This window comes from Macaca thibetana, chromosome 4 (genome assembly GCF_024542745.1).
Source record: "Macaca thibetana thibetana isolate TM-01 chromosome 4, ASM2454274v1, whole genome shotgun sequence".
NCBI lineage: Eukaryota > Metazoa > Chordata > Mammalia > Primates > Cercopithecidae > Macaca > Macaca thibetana.
In genome coordinates this window covers 86744951-86766051 of record NC_065581.1, presented here as the reverse complement: position 1 = coordinate 86766051, position 21101 = coordinate 86744951, and the positions used below count along the sequence as shown (strand labels likewise).

Genomic DNA, 21101 nt, shown 5'->3' with positions numbered 1-21101 from the left:
GCTGTGTTGCTGGTTTCATCTGTTTTATAAGTTATGTTAAATATGTTTTGCATGTGTCCAATATTAAATAATAACCTGGTTTGCAAATCTGGATCCTTTGGGGTTTTTTTTTGTTTTTGTTTTTTTAAAGATAGGGTCTCACTTTGTCACCCAAGCTGGAGTGCAGCAGCATAAACATGACTTTCTGGGCTCAAGTGATCCTTCCACCTCAGCCTCCTGAGCAGCTGGGACTGCAAGCGCAAGCCACCACATGCAGCTGCTTTATTTTTAGTAGAGATGAGGTCTCACTATGTTGCCCAGACTGGTCTGGAACTTCTGAACTCAAGGAATCTTCCTGCCTGGGCCTTCCAAAGTGCTAGGATTACAGGCACTGTAGCTGGTCTTGGATTTTATTTGTTTATTTAATTTTAACTCTTTTTTTTGGGGGGGACAGAGTCTCACTCTGTTGCCCAGCCTGGAGTACCATGGTGCCCTCATAGTTCACTGCAGCCTCTGCGTCCTAGGCTTATGTCATCCTCTTGCCTCAGCCTCCCAAGTAACTGGGACTACAGACATGCACCCCCATGCTTAGCTAATTATTTTCTATTTTTGTAGAGATGAGGTCACATTCTGTTGCCCATTGTATTCATTTGTTTCATGCTGCTGATAAAGACATACCCAAGACTGGATAATTTACAAAGAAAAGAGGTTTAATTGACTTATAGTTCCACATGTCTGGGGAGGCATCACAATCATAGTGGAAGACAAAGAGGAGCAAAGTCACGTCTTACATGGATGGTGGCAGTCGAGAGCTTGTGTAGGGGAACTCCCCTTTATAAAACCATCTAATCTCATGAGATTTATTCACTGTCATGAGGATAGCTCGGGAAAGACCCACCCCCATGATTCAATTACCTTCCACCTGTCCCTCACACAACACGTGGGAATTGGAACTACAATTTAAGATGAGATTTGGGTGGGGACACAGCCAAACCATATCACCCTGGATGAATCTTGAACTCCTGAGATCAAGTAGTCCTCCCCACTCAACCTCCCAAAGTGCTGAGATTACAGGCATGAGCCACTGTATTTGGCCTTTTTAGATTAATTTTAAAAACTTTTAAAAATTATTTTTGTTTTTTTTTTGAGACAGGGTCTCACTCTGTCACCCAGGCTGGAGTGGAGTGGCACCATTAGGGCTTATTACAGCCTTGACCTCCCTGGCTCAAGCTATCCTCCCACCTTGGCCCTCTTGAGTAGTTGGGACTACAGGCATGTGCCACCATACTCAGCTAATTGTTTTTGAACTTTAGTAGAGATGAGGTCTCACTATGTTGCCCAGGCTGGTCCCCTGAGCTAAAGTGATCCTCCCACCTTGACCTCCCAAAGTGCTGGGATTACAGATGTGAGCCACCGTGCCCCAGCCTAGATTGATTTTATTTATTCATTTATTTTTTTGAGAGAGTTTTGCTCTTGTTTCCCAAGCTGGAGTGCAATGACACTATCTTGGCTCACTACAATGCCTGCCTCCTTGGTTCACGCAATTCTCCTGCCTCAGCCTCCCGAGTAGCTGGGATTACAGGCATGTACCACCACGTTGGCTAATTTTGTATTTTTAATTGAGACAGGGTTTCACCATGCTGGTCAGGCTGGTCTCAAACTCCTGACCTCAGGTGATCTACCCGCCTCAGCCTCCCAAAGTCCTGGAATTACAGGCGTGAGGCACTGTGCCCTGCCCTAGATTGATTTTTGAAACAATTATTATTATGGGTAAAGATACTTTATAAAAATAAGGGCCTTAGAGACCATCAAATTATTTACATTATGGCAAATTGTCTTTTGCTCTTTGTTAGTGTCCATTGTCCATTACCTCCTTGCTTTTTATTCTTTTGTGCTTCTTGCTTTTTGATTAGTGTTGGCATGATATGTCTTTTTCCTTCATTTAATTTTAAACTCATTTTTGTCATATTATTTAACATGGGCTTCTGGTAAGCAGCATGTAGACCTTCACATTACCTGTAGGTAGAGACATAAATTCCAAGAGTTGCAGGTGGGGAAGAGCCCAAGAGAATCCTTGAAAAAAAAGTAGAGGGCATGGAAGACTTAGATGTAGCAGATAAAATCATTCCAGAAGGAGAAAGTCTAGCACTAAAGGGCAAAATACAGAGCGCATGTTCATAGCACTTACTATAGGGAATGGGCTTCAGAGGGGCAGCTTCTGAGGGAGAAACAGAGATATATTGAGAAGGACCGGTTTCCCTGGAGAGCTTGGCAATGAAAGAAGGGAAAAAATAGAGGGAAATTAAAGATATCGTAGAAATAGCAGTAAAGCAGCCAATCCTCATCTTCCTTGCCACCCACCCATAGAACAGTCTTTAAAAGAAAATGCCCGGAAGAGGGTATGGCAGGAGCATACAATTCGAACTCAGAACCCTGTCCATGACATGAAGAGAAAGGGTTTATCATTCTAATTACTCAGCATGTACATTTTACGTTCTTTTTACACTTTGTTTTTTCCCGTTATAATTTTGTGTAGCCATTCTCACATGAATGCTTACATGTGGTTCCAGTGTATGTAACAGGTATAAGCACAGTTACTTTTCATGAAGGCAGGTGTTCTGGACCTGCTGCTAAGGTGCCTTTCTGCAGAAGACGGTTTGAAAATCTTGCTCTTTAGTTGTTTGTAGTTTATAGCCTCAGATCTCTGAGGTGTCAGGTTGGTTCCCATTGAATATTTGTGTTGCAGTTGCAGTTGATTTTGTTTTATTTATTCTTTTCTGAAATGTATGTTTTTTCATCTTTTCATGTATTGAAATATGTGTTGACTTAAGGGCTTTAGGTAATACTGTGCTCAGCTTTAAATGAATGGAGCTTTCCTTTTTTTTTTTTTTTTTTTGAGATGGAGTCTGTTGCCCAGGCTGGAGAGCAGCAGCATGATCTCAGCTCACTGTAACCTCTGCCTCCCGGGCTCAAGCGATTCTTCTCCCTCAGCCTCCTGAGTACCTGGGATTACAGGGGCCCCGCCACCAGGCCCAGCTAATTTTTGTATTTTTAGTAGAGATGGGGTTTGCCATTTTGACCAGGTTGGTCTCAAACTCCTGACCTCAAGTCATTCGCCTGCCTCAGCGTCCCAAAGTGCTGGGATGACATGCATGAGCCACAGCACCTGGCCCGAATGAGCTTTTCTTTAAGAAACTCAGTCTCTTTGAAATATTAAGCTGCCTTTTTCATAAATTCAATAGATCAATAATAACAGAGACATTAATTATCCACTAACTCTCTATGGCAGTCATTATGTGCCAGGCACTGTTTTGAGTCCTTTTTTTGTGTTAACTCGGCTGGTCTTAAAACCATGTGAGAAACCAGACTGTTATTCTCTATATTTTAAACATGAGAGAACTGAGGCAAAGAGAGATAAGTCACTTATTCAAGAAAATGGCAGATCCAGGATTTGAACCTAAGCAGTCTTGAGTGTCTGTGTTCTTAACCATTACTCTGCTTCTTCAGTTAACTTTGGATCCCATTTATACTATTATTTTCAAGACTAGCAGTTTTGGCCAGGAGCAATGGCTCATGCATGTAATCTCAGCACTTTGGGAGGCAAAGGTGGGAGTGTTGCTTGAGGCCAGGTCTTCGAGACCAACTTGGGCAACATAGTGAGACTTTGTCTTTACAATAAAAAGTTAAAAAATAAATAAAAAGACTAGCAATTTTATTTAAATGACATGTATATTTTGTTCAATTTCTCACCATTTTCACTGTTGTCGTTCTAGTTTATTGTCTAGTCCATTGCGTTGGTCTCTTATCTTTGCTTCTACTCATAATCTCTTTATAGTCTTTTTTGTTTAGGAGTTACAATAATCCTTTAAAATATAATCAGATAAAGTATAAGTTTTATTTATTTATTTAGAGACGAATTCTCGCTCTGTCTCCCAGGCTGGAGTGCAGTGGCACGATCTCAGCTCACTGCAACCTCTGCTCCCGGGTTCATGCCATTCTCCTGCCTTAGCCTCCCGAGTAGCTGGGACTAGAGTCGCCTGCCACCACGCCTGGCTAATTTTTTTTGTATTTTTAGTAGAAATATGGTTTCACTGTGTTAGCCAGGATGGTCTCGGTCTCCTGACCTCATGATCCACCCATCTCTGCTGCCCAAAGTGCCGAGATTACAAGCGTGAGCCACCGCGCCCGGTCCAATAAAGTATAATTTTTTATGGAGACAGGGTCTTGCTTTGTTACCCAGTCTGGTCTCACTCTCTTCCTCAGGTTCCTCCACTGAACTTCTCAATCCATTTAGGATAAAATACAAAGATTTAGAATAAAATGTTTGATTTGTACAGCCCTTCATAATCTGACAGTGGTACTTCTCTGACATCATCTCCCACCTTCCCCTGTGCTGCTGAGCTCCAACCACTTTCTTCTGCTTTGCACCTAGATGCTTGCCATTCCTTTTGTGTGGCCTCCTTGCACCCACAGATAACTGCTTAGCACACATCCTTCCTTGACTTTGGTATCCTTCAAATGTCCCCTCCTCAACAAAGCCTTTCCTGACTGTGATATTCAGATTACCAAAACTCACATCACCCATTCAGCTTTTACCCTACATTATGTTTATAGCAGTTAAGCTACTACTTGACCTCCTGAGCTTGAACAAGCCTCCCATCTCAGCTTCCCAAGTAGCTGGGACTACAGGGACACACTGGCCTACTTGGCTAATTTTTGTATTTTTTTGTAGAGAGAAGGTTTCACCATGTTGCCCAGGTTGGTTTCGAACTCTGGAGCTCAAGAAATCCGCCTATTCAGTCTCCCAAAGTGCTGGGATTAATAGACGTGAGCCACCGCCCCTGGCCTGTTGTCACTTTCATTTGATTATAAGCTACACAGCAGTAAGACCTTGTGGGTCTTGTTGACTCAATGGCTAACACATATAGCAGGTGCTCAAAACAATTTTTATAAAGGGATGAGTTCTTGCTCTGTTGCCCAGACTGTAGTACGGTGGTGTTATCATAGCTCACTGTAGCCTCGAACTCCTGTGCTCAAGTGATCCTTCTTTCTTAACCTCCCAAGTAGCCGAGACTACAGATGGGACCACCACACCTGGCTAATTTAAAAAAAAATTTTTTTTTTTTGAGACGGAGTCTCGCTCTGTCGCCCAGGCTGGAATGCAGTGGCCTGATCTCAGCTCACTGCAAGCTCTGCCTCCTGGGTTTACGCCATTCTCCTGCCTCTGCCTCCTGAGTAGCTGGGACTACAGGCGCCCGCCACCTCGCCCGGCTAGTTTTTTGTACTTTTTAGTAGAGACGGGGTTTCACCGTGTTAGCCAGGATGGTCTCGATCTCCTGAACTCGTGATCCGCCCGTCTCGGCCTCCCAAAGTGCTGGGATTACAGGCTTGAGCCACCGCGCCTGGCCATTTTAAAATTTTTTATGGAGACAAGGTCTTGGCTTTGTTACTCAGTCTGGTCTTAACCTCCTGGCTTCAGGGAATTCTCCCGCCTTGACCTCCCAAAGTGGTGGGATTACAGGCATGAGCCACTGTGCCTGGCCTCAATACATTTTTGTTAAATAAATGGACTAAAGAAATGCATATACTAATGTTAGTGCTGTGAGTAAGTGAAAGTGAGTTTGACATTCCTCTTCAACTTTTTCTCTTTGGAACTGGACTCTCAGATTCAGATGCTCAGTATCAGGCCATTGGGTTTTACTCATCTCATTGTTTCTCCCTCACTAGGCCAGTAAGTCAGCAGTAATCCATGAATTCCCTTATTATGTTTTTGGTACCTTTTCAGTTCTCAATTTATTTTTCATGGAAATAAAGTTTATCTCATTCTTCTTGAATTGTAATGGTATGCTACACAAAATTGTATACTTAAGATTTTCTGGGAATAAGTATTGCCTCTTAGACATCGTATGTTTAAGCTAGAGCAATGTTTTTCAACCTTGTAAAAAGTTATCTCTTACCTCCCCCAAATATTCAAATTTAAGTTAATTTCCTAGCTCATTAGCCAGAGGAATTTAATGCTAAGGAATAACAAAGATCAAAATACTAAGAAGTACAGGTTGAGCTTTGGAGTACCATGAACCATTGCAATAGCTAAGGTTTTTTTTTTTTTTTTTTTTTTTTTTTTTTTTTGCGTGCCCTACCCTAATTTTTATCCCATTGAAAGCAATATCATCGTTGCTGTCTCCTACTCTTCCTTCTCCTAACTGATAATGTGTGGGCTGTGTTTAATTTACATGTGTAGATCAATTTCAGATACTTATTTTTCCTTGGATTTTGGTCAACTTTAATGAAATATGGATGGTTTGTTATTATGCCCTATACATATTTATGTAGACATGTTGGTAAAATAAATGATGTGAATTTTACTATTCAAGTAGGACTTTCAGGGTTTTTTTACTTTTATTTTTTTGAGACAGGGTCTGGCTCTGTTGCCAAGGCTGGAGTGGCAGTGGTGTGTTCTTGGCTCACTGCAACCTCCACTTCCTGGGCTCAAGCCTCCCACCTCAGCCTCCCAAGTAGCTGGAACTGCAGGTGTGTGCTACTGCGCCTGACTAATTTTTGTATTTTTTTGTAGAGACAGGATTTTGCCATGTTGCCCAGGGTGGGCTTGAACTCCTGGGCTGAAGTGATCCGACCCCCTCAGTGTCCCAAAGTGCTGGGGTTATAAATGTGAGCAGCCATGCTAGGCTAGTTTTTTCATAACACTTTTTATCTAATAATAGTTTTTACCTTCATTATAGGCCATTCAAATGCTTGAGATGAGGTAAACAGATTACAATTTAAAACTGTAATGTAGATTTTAAATATTTCGGTAGTGTTTCTAACTTTAATTAAATGAAATCTGAGACCTACTCCTATTTTCTGAGCCATGCTTTCTAACTTTTGTTAACTTTAGAAGTTTGTGAGTCACATTTACCTATGTCTGTTTCAGTTATAAACCGGTGGACCATAAGCTTATTTGGCTACCCTTGCGGGAGGCATTTGAGGAACTCTTTGCTCAGACATTTTCCAAGAAACAAAACTTTACGTTCTTGGGGCACATTCAGACCTGTTACAGACAGAAACGGTGGCATGATCTCCTGAGACTAATGCAGCATGTACACAAGTCTGCTGTTAACAAGGATGGAAAAGAGAGTGAAACTGGTAAGGATGTGACCCAGGCTGCCATGGTGGAGGGCATGGGGCTGGGCTTTAGTTAACAGATTAAGAGTTTTGGCGAAGAGTAAAGCAATACAAATTGGAGATTCTGGGACTTTGGCAGAAGTGACTAATTGTGAAGTATTGTGCCCCATTCTTTACATGATTTCCACAAAAACAGATGACTGGTAATGCTGATGTGCAAGTACTATTTAGTGGTCAGTAAGGCACATTTCCTGAGAAAAAGCTTGTTTCTAAGGAGCTAGATTCCATAGCCAAGAGGCTTTTGCTGGCTTAGGTTACTTCTGTGTGGTTCCTTATCTGTAAAGCAGGAATAAAAATAACTAGTCCAGAGGGTTGTTGTGAGGGATAAATGAGGCAGTTAATACATGTATATGCATATATCTGGGCTAGTTAGTGTCATGTCTGGCATTTAGTTAGCATTATATAAGTTTTTAGATTTAGTGTTTTGTGTAAGATGCTTACTTTCTGTGTTTTATTTTATTTTTATTTTTTTTTTTTTTTTTTGAGGCAGAGTCTCGCTCTGTCGCCCAGGCTGGAGTGCAGTGGCCGGATCTCAGCTCACTGCAAGCTCCGCCTCCCGGGTTTACGCCATTCTCCTGCCTCAGCCTCCCGAGTAGCTGGGACTACAGGCGCCCGCCACCTCGCCCGGCTAGTTTTTTGTATTTTTTAGTAGAGACGGGGTTTCACCGTGTTAGCCAGGATGGTCTCGATCTCCTGACCTCGTGATCCGCCCGTCTCGGCCTCCCAAAGTGCTGGGATTACAGGCTTGAGCCACCGCGCCCGGCCACTTTCTGTGTGTTTTGTTAATTGTATTTGTTTATGTTTAAAAGTTGTATATATTACAACTCAAAATGTGTACTAAATTCTTGTCTGTCTTCTTTTTTAGGGTTACTCATAAAAGAGAAATGGGAAGCATTTGGTCTTAGGCTCAACCATGCCCAACAACAGATGAAAATGACTGAAAATACCTTATTGTTTGCATTTGTAGAGGTATTTCTGTTTTCGTTATTTAGCTTATGGTAATGGTGATTTTATGCAAAACACAAAGTTTCAGGCAGGTTACTATTGTGTATTGTCTTAATGAAACAATGATTTTGGGGGAAGATTTTGAAAAATGTCTTTCATGGTAATTATGGCAATTATAAGGTCTTAATGAGCACCATCATTATTTAAATAAAAAATGTGAAAGTACAAATTGATAAATTATAATTGTATATATTCATGGAGTACAAAATGGTGTTATGATTTATGAATACGGTGTGAAATAACTAAAGCTCATTAATATATTCATCACGTCACATACCAATTTCTGTGGTGAGAACATTTGAAATGTACTGCCTTAGTAATTTTGAAATGTACAATACATTATTATTTACTATTTATGGCATGGTTGCCATGCTGTGCAATATATATCTCACAGGGAAGAAACCTTATTTTTTTTCTGTCTAATTTAAGGCTTCGTACTTACTTTCTTTTTTTTTTTTTTTTTTTTTTTTTGAGATGGAGTCTCACTCTGTCCCCCAGGCTGGAGTGCAGTGGCGCAATCTCGGCTCACTGCAAGCTCCGCCTCCCAGGTTCACGCCATTCACCTGGCTCAGCCTCCTGAGCAGCTGGGACTACAAGTGCATGCCACCACGCCCGGCTAATTTTTTGTTTTTGTATTTTTAGTAGAGACAGGGTTTCGCTGTGTTAGCCAGGATGGTCTCGATCTCCTGACCTCGTAATCTGCCTGCCTCAGCCTCCCAAAGTGTTGGGATTACAGGCGTGAGCCACTGCGCCCGGCCAAGGCTTTATACTTTTGTTACTCTATACTCCCTAACTCTCCAGCCTCTGCTGACTACCATTCTGCTGGCTGCTTCTTTGAGTTCTGTTGTTTTAGATTTCACATATAAGTGAGAACGTGCAATACTTGTCTTTCTGTGCCTGGCTTGTTTCACTTAGCATAATATTCTCTGGTTCTATTTATGTCATAGCAAATGACAAAATTTATTTCTTTTTTCAAGCTGAATAAGTTTCCATAGGATTCTATTGTTTATATATATGTATATATACAACATTTTCTTTATTCATCTGTTGTTGGAAACATAGGTTGATTCTGTATCTTGACTGTTGTGCATAGTGGTGCAATGAACATGGGATTGCAGACATCCCTTCGACATACTGTTTTCAGATTTTTGGGGGGAATACCCAGAAGTGAGATTGCTGGATCTATTATTATTATTTTTTTTTTTTATTTTTATTTTTTTTGAGACGGAGCCTCGCTCTGTCGCCCAGGCTGGAGTGCAGTGGCACAATCTCAGCTCACTGCAAGCTCCACTCCGCCTCCCGGGTTCACGCCATTCTCGTGCCTCAGCTTCCCAAGTAGCTGGGACTATAGGCGCACGCCACCACGCCCAGCTAATTTTTTTTTGTAATTTTAGTAGAGATGGGGTTTCACCATGTTAGCCAGGATGGTCTCGAACTCCTGACCTCGTGATCCACCCGCCTTGGCCTCCCAAAGTGCTGGGATTACAGACGTGAGCCACCGCGCCCGGCTCTATTATTATTTTTAAAGATGCAATTGATGACAGATAGTGAACTCTGGATTCTTTCTCTTGCCATGTGTGTCTCCAGGGAAAGAGTGTGTGGATGTGAGAGGGATTTGGACCCGTTCACTTCAGTGCCCCAATTTTAATCCCAAGGCATGGACATCTCTACTGTTTGCTGTCCTGTAACCCTGTAGGAAGGATCAACTTGGTTAAATATTTGTGACTTGGGCATTTAAAAAAAATTCATTTCTGTGACAGTCCTTAGATCAAGCCCTAGAGGAAGCAGGAGTCTTACTTGATGGTGTTTTAGTAACAAAGAAGGTCTACTCAACCATACGTTATGGGTGTGGAAAATTTGGTCATCAGAATTCTTTTTTTTTTTTTGAGACGGAGTCTGACTCTGTCACCCAGGCTGGAGTGCAGTGGCGCGATCTTGGCTCACTGCAACCTCTGCCTCCTGGGTTGAAGCAATTCTCCTGCCTCAGCCTCCAGAGTAACTGGGATTACAGGTGTGTGCCACTGCGCCCGGCTAATTTTTGTACTTTTAGTAGAGATGGGGTTTTGCCATGTTGGCCAGGCTGATCTTGAACTCCTGACCTCAGGTGATCCACCCACCTTGACCTCCCAGAGTGCTGGAATTACAGGCATGAACCACTGACCCTGGCCCCAGAACTATTCCTTTTTTTTTTTTTTCTGAGACAGAGTTTTGCTTTCGTCACCCAGGCTGGAGTGCAATGGCATGGTCTGGGCTCACTGCAGCCTCCGCCTCCCAGGTTCAAGCGTTTCTCCTGCTTCAGCCTCCTAAGTAGCTGGGATTAAGGGTGTGTGCCACCACCCCTGGCTAATTTTTGTATTTTTTAGTAGAGATGGGGTTTCACTATGTTGGTCAGGCTGATGTTGAACTCCTGACCTCCAGTGACCTGCCCGCCTCAGCCTCCCAAAGTGCTGGGGTTACAGACGTGAGCCATCATGCCCAGCCGAGAATTATTTTTAATAGGATTATTTCTAAAACCAATTAAATTGTTGTGTTCTCAAAACAAGGCTTATGTTTTATGACTTAGTAATATACTGGAGTTAATATATTTGTTCTGTTTTATGTTTTTCAGTTAAATTTGTAGTAGATTCTTTGTTAGGATTAGCATGAAAACAAAAGCATAAAGCAACCTTAATAGTAAAATAGTTTTTGATGTGTCAACTGAGTAGATTATTAGATTTGTTTGTATTGCTCTAGGAAATAGAATTTGAAGAGATAACACGAGTGATGCATTTTGATTTTCAGCAGGTGTGAAAGGCTGTGTATGAGAATCACTAAACACTCTGGGATTTAGATATTTGTCTAATCTTGGTATAGCCTGACCCTGTATTTATTTTAAGTTTTAATAGCCACTTGGGTGCCTTTAAACACCTGACTACAATGTAAGCTATTTACCTGACCATCCACATAATGAGAGGATTTAGTTTATTGCATCTCTGTGTTAGGCTCAAAGATACTCCCTTGACCCTTTTGGACATTTAAAAAATTAACTTGGCCTTAACTCTACCTATCTGCTGTCAGCCAGTGGGCAGTTAAGGTATAGGAAATCTTTCCTACTTGATGGGCCTATACCTTGATGGGCCTGTGCCTCTATTTCTAACCCTGCTTGCATAACTATTCTTGGCAAGTGTGCCTTTATTTGACACATTCTTAACATTTTATTTTATCTTTTTCTAGGGTACATTAGCTCAGGCTGTAAAGAAAGGAGAGTGGATCTTGTTGGATGAGATTAACTTGGCTGCTCCAGAAATACTAGAATGTCTGAGTGGTTTGCTTGAAGGATCCTCTGGATCCCTGGTGTTGCTGGATCGAGGAGACACAGGTAGTAGCACTTGAGTCCCTTGGGATTTGACTTGCTGTCCAGCCCTACGGCCACTTTAGAGTGAGATTTTTTTTTTTTTTTTTGGGTTAGAAGGATGACGTGGGCCTCCCAATGAAATTTGTTCATTCTTTAGATATTAATTTTCTGCAAAGTACATTGAGCTGTTGTTGGGTGGTATGGGGAATGCAAAGAAGAATAGTATAATTTGACAAGGTATTTGAGTTGTGGATAATAGACACACTTATAAAATAACAGGTAAATGGTTGGTAAAAGATAAGTAACAGTGAATAAACATACCACAAAAGACTGCAGTATAAGATTAGATTGAATACATAGGTCTGGAAAGTTATTTCAGGGGAGTTTCAGAAAAGACAAGGATGGTATGAGTAGTCAGCATCAGGCTGGCTGGCCCTGGGGGGTTCTGTGGAATTAGATAATCATACCTTTGTTGAAAATTTATAATTTTCTCTTAACAGAGCCACTGGTTCGGCATCCTGACTTCCGTTTATTTGCCTGCATGAATCCAGCAACTGATGTAGGCAAAAGAAATCTCCCACCAGGAATAAGAAACAGGTGAGGGGTTGGTTCTTGGAGACTTTATTTTTTTGCAACAGGTTCTTGCTCTGTTGCCTAGGTTGGAGTGCAGTGGTGTGATCTTGGCTCACTGCAAGTCCCCGGTTCAAGTGGTCCTCCCACCTCCCACCTCAGACTCCTGAATAGCCAGGATTATGGGCACATGCCACCACACCCAGCTATTTTTTTTTTCTTTTTTTTCTGAGACAGAGTCTTACTCTGTTGCCCAGGCTGGAATGCAGTGATGCGATTTTGGCTCACCACAACTTCCACCTCCTGGGTTCAAGTGATTCTCCTGCCTCAGCCTCCCTAGTAGCTGGGACTATAGGCATGCGCCACCATGCCTGGCTAATTTCTCTATTTATTTATTTTTTTTTTTAGTAGACACGGGGTTTCACTCTGTTGGCCAGGCTGGTCTCGAACTCCTGACCTTGTGATCCACCCACCTCAGCCTCCCAAAGTGCTGGGATTACAGGTGTGAGCCACTGCGCCCAGCCTCAATTTTTTGTATTTTTAGCAGAGATGGGATTTCGCCATGTTGCCTAGGCTGGTTTCTAACTGGGCTCAAGCGATTTGCCTGCCTTGACTTCCCACAGTGCTGGGATTACCAGGACTTCCTTTTAAGATTCTCTTTATTTATAGATTAGTAATATTAATGTAACCAAACTTTAAAGCAATGCTTGAAATTGCCTCTGATAGTGGAATCTTTATTACCTTATTTGTCGTATTCCTGTACTTTCTGTAGGTGGTAGGCATATGGGAATCTTCAGAACACTGGAGAATTTTTCCCTCTGTGTTAGTATGTCAGTGGATATTATTGAAAATAAAAATCTTTTCTTCCTCAGATAATCTTTTGGCGATTAGAAAAATTTCATAACACAATATAACAGGAAAGCATATACCAGTATATGTACATTTTAGGAACACAGTCCTCTTTGGATGAAGCTAATGATTTGAAAAGGCATTTTAAGTTTCTTATATTTTTCACCAATAAGCACTGACATGAACAAAGTACTTAGTTGTTGGTGTTTTATGTATGTAACATCTGGGAAAAAATAAATGACCAGATTTATTATTGGTAACCGTTTACTTCATTTTGAGTTTTAAAATAGTAACTTTATTAGATCCTGTCTCTTCATTATAAAGTAATAAAAGCTTCTTAGGGAAGCTTTAGAAACTACATTAAAGTAGTTGTTTTCTCTTCAACCATTTTGTTTCTGATGTTGAGGGGCTTGTTTTTTATTGCACTTATTTTTTTAAACAAATGTGGTTATGATAAACACCTGAAAATGAGGATAATTAATTCTTATTTTTGTGTCTTTTTCTTCTTGTAAGGACTATACATAGAAGACTTATTGCATAGAAGAAGCAATAATGGTATATTTTTGGTAATGGTTACATTGTCCTTTAATTATGATCAGTTTCTATCTCAGGTTGAAAGACATTTTATACTATAAGCAGTTAAAATGAGCTGACATATCTTCTTCTGTTTCATGTTTTTCTATTGTTAACGTAATTGTATTAACTTCCTAAAAAGTGTTTATTATGTATTGTTTTACAGGTTCACAGAACTTTATGTAGAAGAATTGGAAAGTAAAGAAGACTTACAGGTTCTTATTGTAGATTATCTGAAAGGTTTGAGTGTGAACAAGAATACAGTGCAAGGAATCATAAAGTAGGTTCCCTTTGGTATGTCTTTATAAACTCTTTCTCTGAACATGAAAATGTGCTACTCGTGCACACACACAAATATGCATTCTTTTTTACTTCTAACTTGAGAAAACTGATAGCAGGATTATTATTTAGATTCTCTGGTAAAGTTGGAACCTAGTATGAACTCCTTCAGGTTTTTCTAAGGAAATTACATAGAAAGCTATGAATCACTACTTATGAGAAGATATAAACTATCAGATAATGCTCTCCTGATTACCTGTATATTCATAGCTGAGAGTTTGAATTCTTGGAGATGTACATGGCTTGCATTTTGACCTGTCTTGAAGAAGATTACTTTTCTATTTGCAATATTTGTAGTAGCTACGTGGGATATAAGGAGAAAAAGGTTAATATAATTGTGTCAGGTTTGGAATTAATGGAAGCTTAGCCTAATAAATAATAGAGTAGTTGTGTGGCTTGGTGCTTTAATTTGAGACTTATTCCTGTTTTTTTGTATGCCATATAGACAATGTGCAATCTTTTGTGTCAGATAACCTCTAGTTCTAGTATTGGTTCTATGAGAAACTAATTGTATCATTCTGGGCCACTAACTTAACTGTGTGTTCTCCAGAAAGAAATACAACATGTAAAAGGATTGAAATAGGGTGATATTAATGTTTTACTACGTATTTGTGTATTTTTTCTCTTCCTTAATACAAATACTTATTGAGTGCCCTGGTGCTAGGGATATAGCTTTGAGTAAGGCAGACAAAATCCTGGTTCTTCTCATTGAGCTTTAATTCTGGAGAAGTCATGTACCGTAATTTTAGGTTGTGATAAGTGAAAAAAGTTACATATAAAACTGAGTAGGATGTAAGGAAATGAAGACTTGGAGTTCTATTTTTTTTTTTTTTTTTTTTGATACAGGAGCTTTGCTTTGTTGTGCAGGCTGGTCTTGAACCCCTGGCTTCAAGTGATCTGCCAGCCTTAGCCTCCCAAAGTGCTGGAATTATAGGGATGAGCTACAGCACCTGGTCTTGAAATCCTATATTAAATAGATTAGTCAACGAGGCGTGTGTTTAGAATGCTTCAGAACGGTTTACCACACCACACCCTAAATTGGAATACTTTCTGTTAGCCAAGAATATTTGGACAAAAGTGTAAATATGTATAGTTAAGATTCCAGATGCTAAAGGTAAACTTTTATAAGTACCTCATTTTATCTAAAGAGATAAAGAGATAAAATGAGGTACTTATAAAATACTGAGAGTAGGCCGGGCGCGGTGGCTCAAGCCTGTAATCCCAGCACTTTGGGAGGCCGAGACGGGCGGATCACGAGGTCAGGAGATCGAGAGACGATCCCGGCTAACACGGTGAAACCCCGTCTCTACTAAAAAATACAAAAAAAATAGCCGGGCGAGGTGGCGGGCGCCTGTAGTCCCAGCTACTCGGGAGGCTGAGGCAGGAGAATGGCGTAAACCCGGGAGGCGGAGCTTGCAGTGAGCTGAGATCCGGCCACTGCACTCCAGCCTGGGTGACAGAGCAAGACTCCGTCTCAAAAAAAAAAAAAAAAAAAAAAAAAAATACTGAGAGTACAAGTAGTATATATTCCATATATTAAAAACCCAGTTCCAAAACATAGATTCTTTCTACAAAAGAAAAAATATTTTTTTAGATAGCAAAGAGATAAGACAAAGCGCATTTGGGCAGGAACTTGGATTTCATCTGTGATGCATGCACACTTGGTTACATTTGATCTTGTGGTGCTAATTGATCATGAATTTCACAAAGTGCAAGATATTCATGTTTCAGTCTGAAGCTTTTCCCATCCTGTCATCATTTGGACTTCTAAAGTATGATAGTGACAATAGTAATGGTAATCGTATCCTCCTGCTTTTTAACGTTTTGTCAGTACTGATTATAGCCATATTTGTAGCCTTTCAAAACACCATGCATTGTTTGCCATGTCTTTATTCATCCCCATTTTAGATTGCACAGGAACTTTGTTTGCCTCTTAAGCTTGAACAGACTGTGGAACACAGAAACTTCTCACCTCTCTTTATCAGTACCTTTTTGCTAGAGGAATTGCACATTGTACTTCCCAGTTTCCTAAAGGAAATAGGTGTTCATTTTTTTTTATTTTGAAAGATAGCTCTGAGTACGTGAAAAGTAGATTTAAAAGAGACTAAGATATTTTGATGCATGCCCTAGGAAGTTGTATGCAAGCATGACGATTTGTGATCTAAAAAATGTCCTTTGGGTTTTCTGTAGAGAATCGATAATAATGGATACTTATTAGTAAATAAAATTGCCTGACCTTTATTCTATTTGTAGCTTCTACACAGCTTTGCGGAAAGAGTCGGGGACCAAATTGGTGGATGGCACTGGCCATAGACCTCACTACAGCCTTCGAACTCTGTGCCGGGCCCTGCGATTTGCAGCCTCCAATCCATGTGGCAACATTCAGCGTTCACTCTATGAGGTCTTTCTGAAGTCTCTTTGACAGGATATGAGCTTGCTGGATGGGTTCATGGGAAGGAAGGAATAGGGATGCATATGCCAGATTGCCTGTGCTTTCCAGTTAGTCAGATCAGCCCAGAATACCTCATACCACATCTACCCTGTCCTTTTAAATTAAATATTTTACTTTTTATTTTAAAATTTTTATTTTTAATTATACATAAAGACAGGGTGTCACTGTGTTCCCACTCTGGTCTCAAACTCCTGGGCTCAAGCTGTCCTCCTGCCTTGGCCTCCCAAAGTGCTGAGATTACAGGCGTGAACCACCGTGCCTGGCCTACCCTTCCCTTTATCTACCACCTTACTATATTTAAAAGTTGGGAAGCAGCATCACCCAAGAGGTTAAATTTTGTTCTAGAAATAAGTTTGGTTGTATTGCAGAAGGTTACTTAGCATTATGCATATTTGTGTTTTCTTTCTAGGGTTTTTGTTTGGGTTTCTTAACACAGCTTGACAGGGCATCACACCCAATAGTTCAGAAGCTCATCTGTCAACACATCGTCTCTGGCAATGTCAAGAGTCTGCTGAAGCAGGTATGTTCTTTTGTTATTTTTGACTTGTTATACTTGAGAGGCTGAATTACCAAATTTTCAGCTGTTTGGTTTTTTGTTGTTTTTTTTTTCACATAACTTTTTAATTATAAAGGTAATCTGTTGCAAAAAGTTTAAACATTACAGAAACGTACGTTTAGATGGTGCAAGTTTCCAATAAGCGTGCTCTTTGGATATTTAAATACTGTGGATAATGTTTCCAGATAAATTGTATAATGTATGTATTTTATTTTCTTACATATCCGAATTTTGGTATGTATGTGTTGATTTATTGAGGTAAATTGTAATATGCATTTAATGTAAGTGGGACTCTCTCATAAGAATATTCTTTTTTTTGGAGATAGAGTCTTGCTGTGTCGCCCAGGCTGGAGTGCAGTGGTGTAATCTCGGCTCACAGCATTCTCCCCCTCCCTGGCTGAAGTGATTCTCCTGTCTCAGCCTCCCGAGTAGATGGGATTACAAGCACATGCCACTATGCCCAGCTAATATTTGTAATTTTAGTAGAGACTGGGTTTCACCTTGTTGGCCAGGCTGATCTCAAACTCCTGACCTCGTGATCTGTCCGCCTCGGCCTCTCAAAATGCTGGGATTATAGGCATGAGTCACCGTGCTTGGCCCATAAGAATATTCTGTAGCTTTCCTTTTTAAACTAACTGAATCTTGGGTATATTTTTGTTTTTGTACCAGAATTCATTGTGACATGCCTTCTAAGGGCCACATATAATTTCACTGGATGGGTACACCATAGTTTCACTATCTGCATAGTTTAACTACACCGTTAAGTATAATCTATACCTTCTGATTGATAGTTGGGCCTTTTCTGAGGGGGCATTAGTGGGGGCACTATTATAAACAATAGCCATTTTGGGTTTGACAGGAAATTACAGAATAGCATGGGACTGAAAGAGGCTGAGAGAAACTGACTCACAATCAACATGTAAATTGGCTTGTTTACATGTTGATTGCTTGTTCATTAGGAAGAGAGAGCCCTTGGGACTTGGGGTTTCTTTGGACTCAGCCTTTTAAAAAATCGTACAAGTAGCACATGCATAAATACTTTTGGTAAATTGTGAAAACATTGAGAAAAGGCTCAGGCTGGCTTTTACCATTGTTGTAATCAAATACCAGTCTCTTCCAGTTGGTCTTTTTTTGTGTGTGTGCCTCAGGGTGTGACAGAAACTTAAAAAGATCCTTCCTCCCCTCCCCCTGTTGCTTCTCAACTCAACTGAGGAGGCCTTAAAAGCAAGGCCTAGACGTGTAGCTTGAAATCTGGGGCCCAAATGCTCTAGAAGAGTACTTTTCCATAGTTACAGATTTGACCACCATTTAGCGATTCTTTTACTTATAAAAATGGGAATTTATATAATCGAACCTAGTAACTTAAACCATATCTCAGCAAAGTTATGTCATTATCCACAATATTATCCTTAATGGTCTAGTTGCTCTAAAAAGTCAGTTTTATTTTTAATGTCTTCTAGGCAATCGAGAGTGTGATACTGCAAAACCTCCTTCCTTGCTACAACACTGGCCCTTTTTCGGGGAACATGGTTTATATGAAATTCATGTTGTTAAAAATACTTGGAGTGGGCATTTTGATATGTGATAGAAGAAAACTGATACATAAACCTTCTGGGAATTTGTTTTGATTCAGTTTTTTTTCCAAACCCACCTACTCCACTTCATTTTTAAAACCAATATATAACACCATTTTGTTGTCATTCCTCACAATTTTATGTTCGTATTTCACTCAGTTTTAATGTTGAAAGTATGCAGAGCAAGACAGCTTGTTCAACAAGTAGCTCTTTTCCTACTTTATGCCCTTCTCTGAAAGAATGCGCAACTGTGGGTTATTCCTTGAACTTCTGTGTCTTTCAGCCTATTCCAGAGCCAAAAGGAGGTCGGCTTATCCAGGTTGAAGGTTACTGGATTGCGGTGGGAGACAAGGAGCCTACAATAGATGAGACATACATTCTCACATCTTCTGTGAAGCTGAACCTGAGAGATATAGTTCGAGTTGTCTCTGCAGGGTGTGTGGCCTTTTTTCTCGCTGTCCTGAACTTGATACAGGCATAGGCATTGAAGACATTTTGGTCTAACTTCCTTAACTTTCAGAGAGCTTTATTCTTTTTTTTTTTTTTTTTTTTTTTTTTTTTTTTGAGACTTGAGTCTCGCTCTGTCGCCCAGACTGGAGTGCAGTAGCGAGATCTTGGCTCATTGCAAGCTCTGCCTCCCGGGTTCAGGTCATTCTCCTGCCTCAGCCTCCCGAGTAGCTGGGACTACAGGCTCCTGCCACGACGCCCGGCTAATTTTTTTTTTGTATTTTTAGTAGAGATGGGGTTTCACCATGTTAGCCAGGAAGGTCTCGATCTCCTGACCTCGTGATCCGCGCACCTCGGCCTCCCAAAGTGCTGAGATTACAGGCGTGAGCCACCGCGCCCGGCCCAGAGAGCTTTATTCTTATTCGTTGGCCAACTGAACAGTTACTTACAAAAGTCAGTACTATAACTTTTTCCTGGTAGAAAACATTGTTTCTAGTTGTGCAGCTTTGGAGGGAGCACTATAGATACAGATGATTTTATCTATCTTTAAAGTTGTCTTTTGTTATTTTGCTGATAAATACCACAAATTATTCAGTAAATGAGTAAAAGTTCTACTTACAGTTTCTTACAAATGTTGCCAGCATAGTTGGAATTGCTTTTCTTAGTATGTTTTGAGGAATAATTTTTACAAAGAAGCTTCTCAGTGTATAGGAATAAAAATGTTCTTTGCTTCTTGCAATTTCCAGAAATGTAAAAAGGAAAAAAAAAGAAAAAAAATGCTCTTTTAATGATGCTGTTAAATGATGTTGTCATTCTTTAGAAAACAAACAAAAAACAGTACTTGGCCAGGTGCAGTGGCTCATGCCTGTAATCCCAGCACTGTGGGAGGCCAAGGCAGTTGGATCACTTGAGCCCAGGGTTTTGAGACCAGCCTGGGCAACATGGCAAAACTCTGTCTCTGCAAAAAATACAAAGATTAGCTGGTCTTGGTGGTGCATGTCTGTAGTCCCAGCTACTCAAGAGGCTGAGGTGGGAGGATCACTTGAGCCTGGGAGGTCGAGGCTGCAGTGAGCTATGATTGCACCACCACACTCCAGCCTGGGCGACAGAGTGAAACCCTGTGTCAAACAAAACAAACCAATACTCAGTTCTGGTTTCTCAGCTTTGTAATTTTTTGTTTTAAGTTGCTTAATTGGCTAATCTTTTACAGAACCTATCCAGTGCTGATTCAGGGAGAGACATCAGTAGGTAAAACAAGCCTGATCCAGTGGCTGGCAGCAGCTACTGGCAACCACTGTGTGCGTATTAACAATCATGAACACACGGATATCCAGGAGTACATTGGTTGTTACACATCTGACTCCTCAGGGAAGCTTGTCTTTAAAGAAGGTAGGGTTAAGATTCCATTCCATGAACATAGGTATTTATTCTTTCACACACATTTCCTTAAGTAATATTCTTCATCCTTTCCAATTGAGAGGCACATGGACCTTTGCTGTAACAACCAGCTTTTCTTGATGCCTGAGCTAAGATAGTTAAGGGGTGATGCATAAGTTGCTGGCTTTCTTTAGGTTCTACTAACCTTGCTGGCTGTATACAGGACTAGGGGCAAATTTTCAAGATGGGAGTTGAACTGCTGCTTTATTTTCTAGGGATTCAGAGAATGGGGTTGGTGTTAGCCAAAGGAAGTTGGGAATAGACAACAGAATGTGGTGACTTAAATGAAATTAGACTGCAGGGGAAAGATTATACAAGAAACATGAGGTATTTTCAGCCTTGGATTCTTTTCTGTGGGGGAAAAAAGGGACTATTTTAATTGAAAATTGTTCCTCCTTGATCTGCAGTGTCATAATTTGTTTTGAGGCAAGACTAGCTACAGAAATTAATTTGCTTTGAAATTTAATGATAACCTAGGATTTGTTGATTGTACATAACGCATTTTAAAACTTTGGACTGATTTATACACTGTTTGTTTCTTCCTAGGTGTTCTTATTGATGCTATGAGAAAAGGCTATTGGATTATTTTAGATGAATTAAATTTGGCCCCTACTGATGTGTTAGAGGCACTGAATAGACTGTTGGATGACAACCGTGAATTGCTCGTAACAGAAACACAGGAAGTTGTTAAAGCACACCCTCGGTTTATGCTTTTTGCCACCCAAAATCCCCCAGGACTTTATGGAGGCAGAAAGGTGTGTAGCATTTGTCTCCTTCTTTCAATTTGTTACCACATCAGATCGT

The 21101-nt window shown here is 40.5% G+C and overlaps 1 protein-coding gene across 2 annotated transcripts in view; it reads left to right on the top strand.

Moving 5' to 3' along the window:
• Positions 1-21101, top strand: part of MDN1 (midasin AAA ATPase 1) — a 186687-nt gene that overhangs the window by 58737 nt on the left and 106849 nt on the right. For both annotated transcript variants that reach the window (XM_050789524.1, XM_050789523.1), the window contains exons 16-25: positions 6911-7122; positions 8027-8130; positions 11380-11524; positions 12001-12097; positions 13659-13772; positions 16085-16232; positions 16693-16803; positions 18697-18848; positions 20071-20249; positions 20844-21052. In XM_050789524.1, coding sequence (XP_050645481.1) covers positions 6911-7122; positions 8027-8130; positions 11380-11524; positions 12001-12097; positions 13659-13772; positions 16085-16232; positions 16693-16803; positions 18697-18848; positions 20071-20249; positions 20844-21052 — 1471 coding nt within the window. The remainder of the gene's footprint in view (positions 1-6910; positions 7123-8026; positions 8131-11379; positions 11525-12000; positions 12098-13658; positions 13773-16084; positions 16233-16692; positions 16804-18696; positions 18849-20070; positions 20250-20843; positions 21053-21101) is intronic.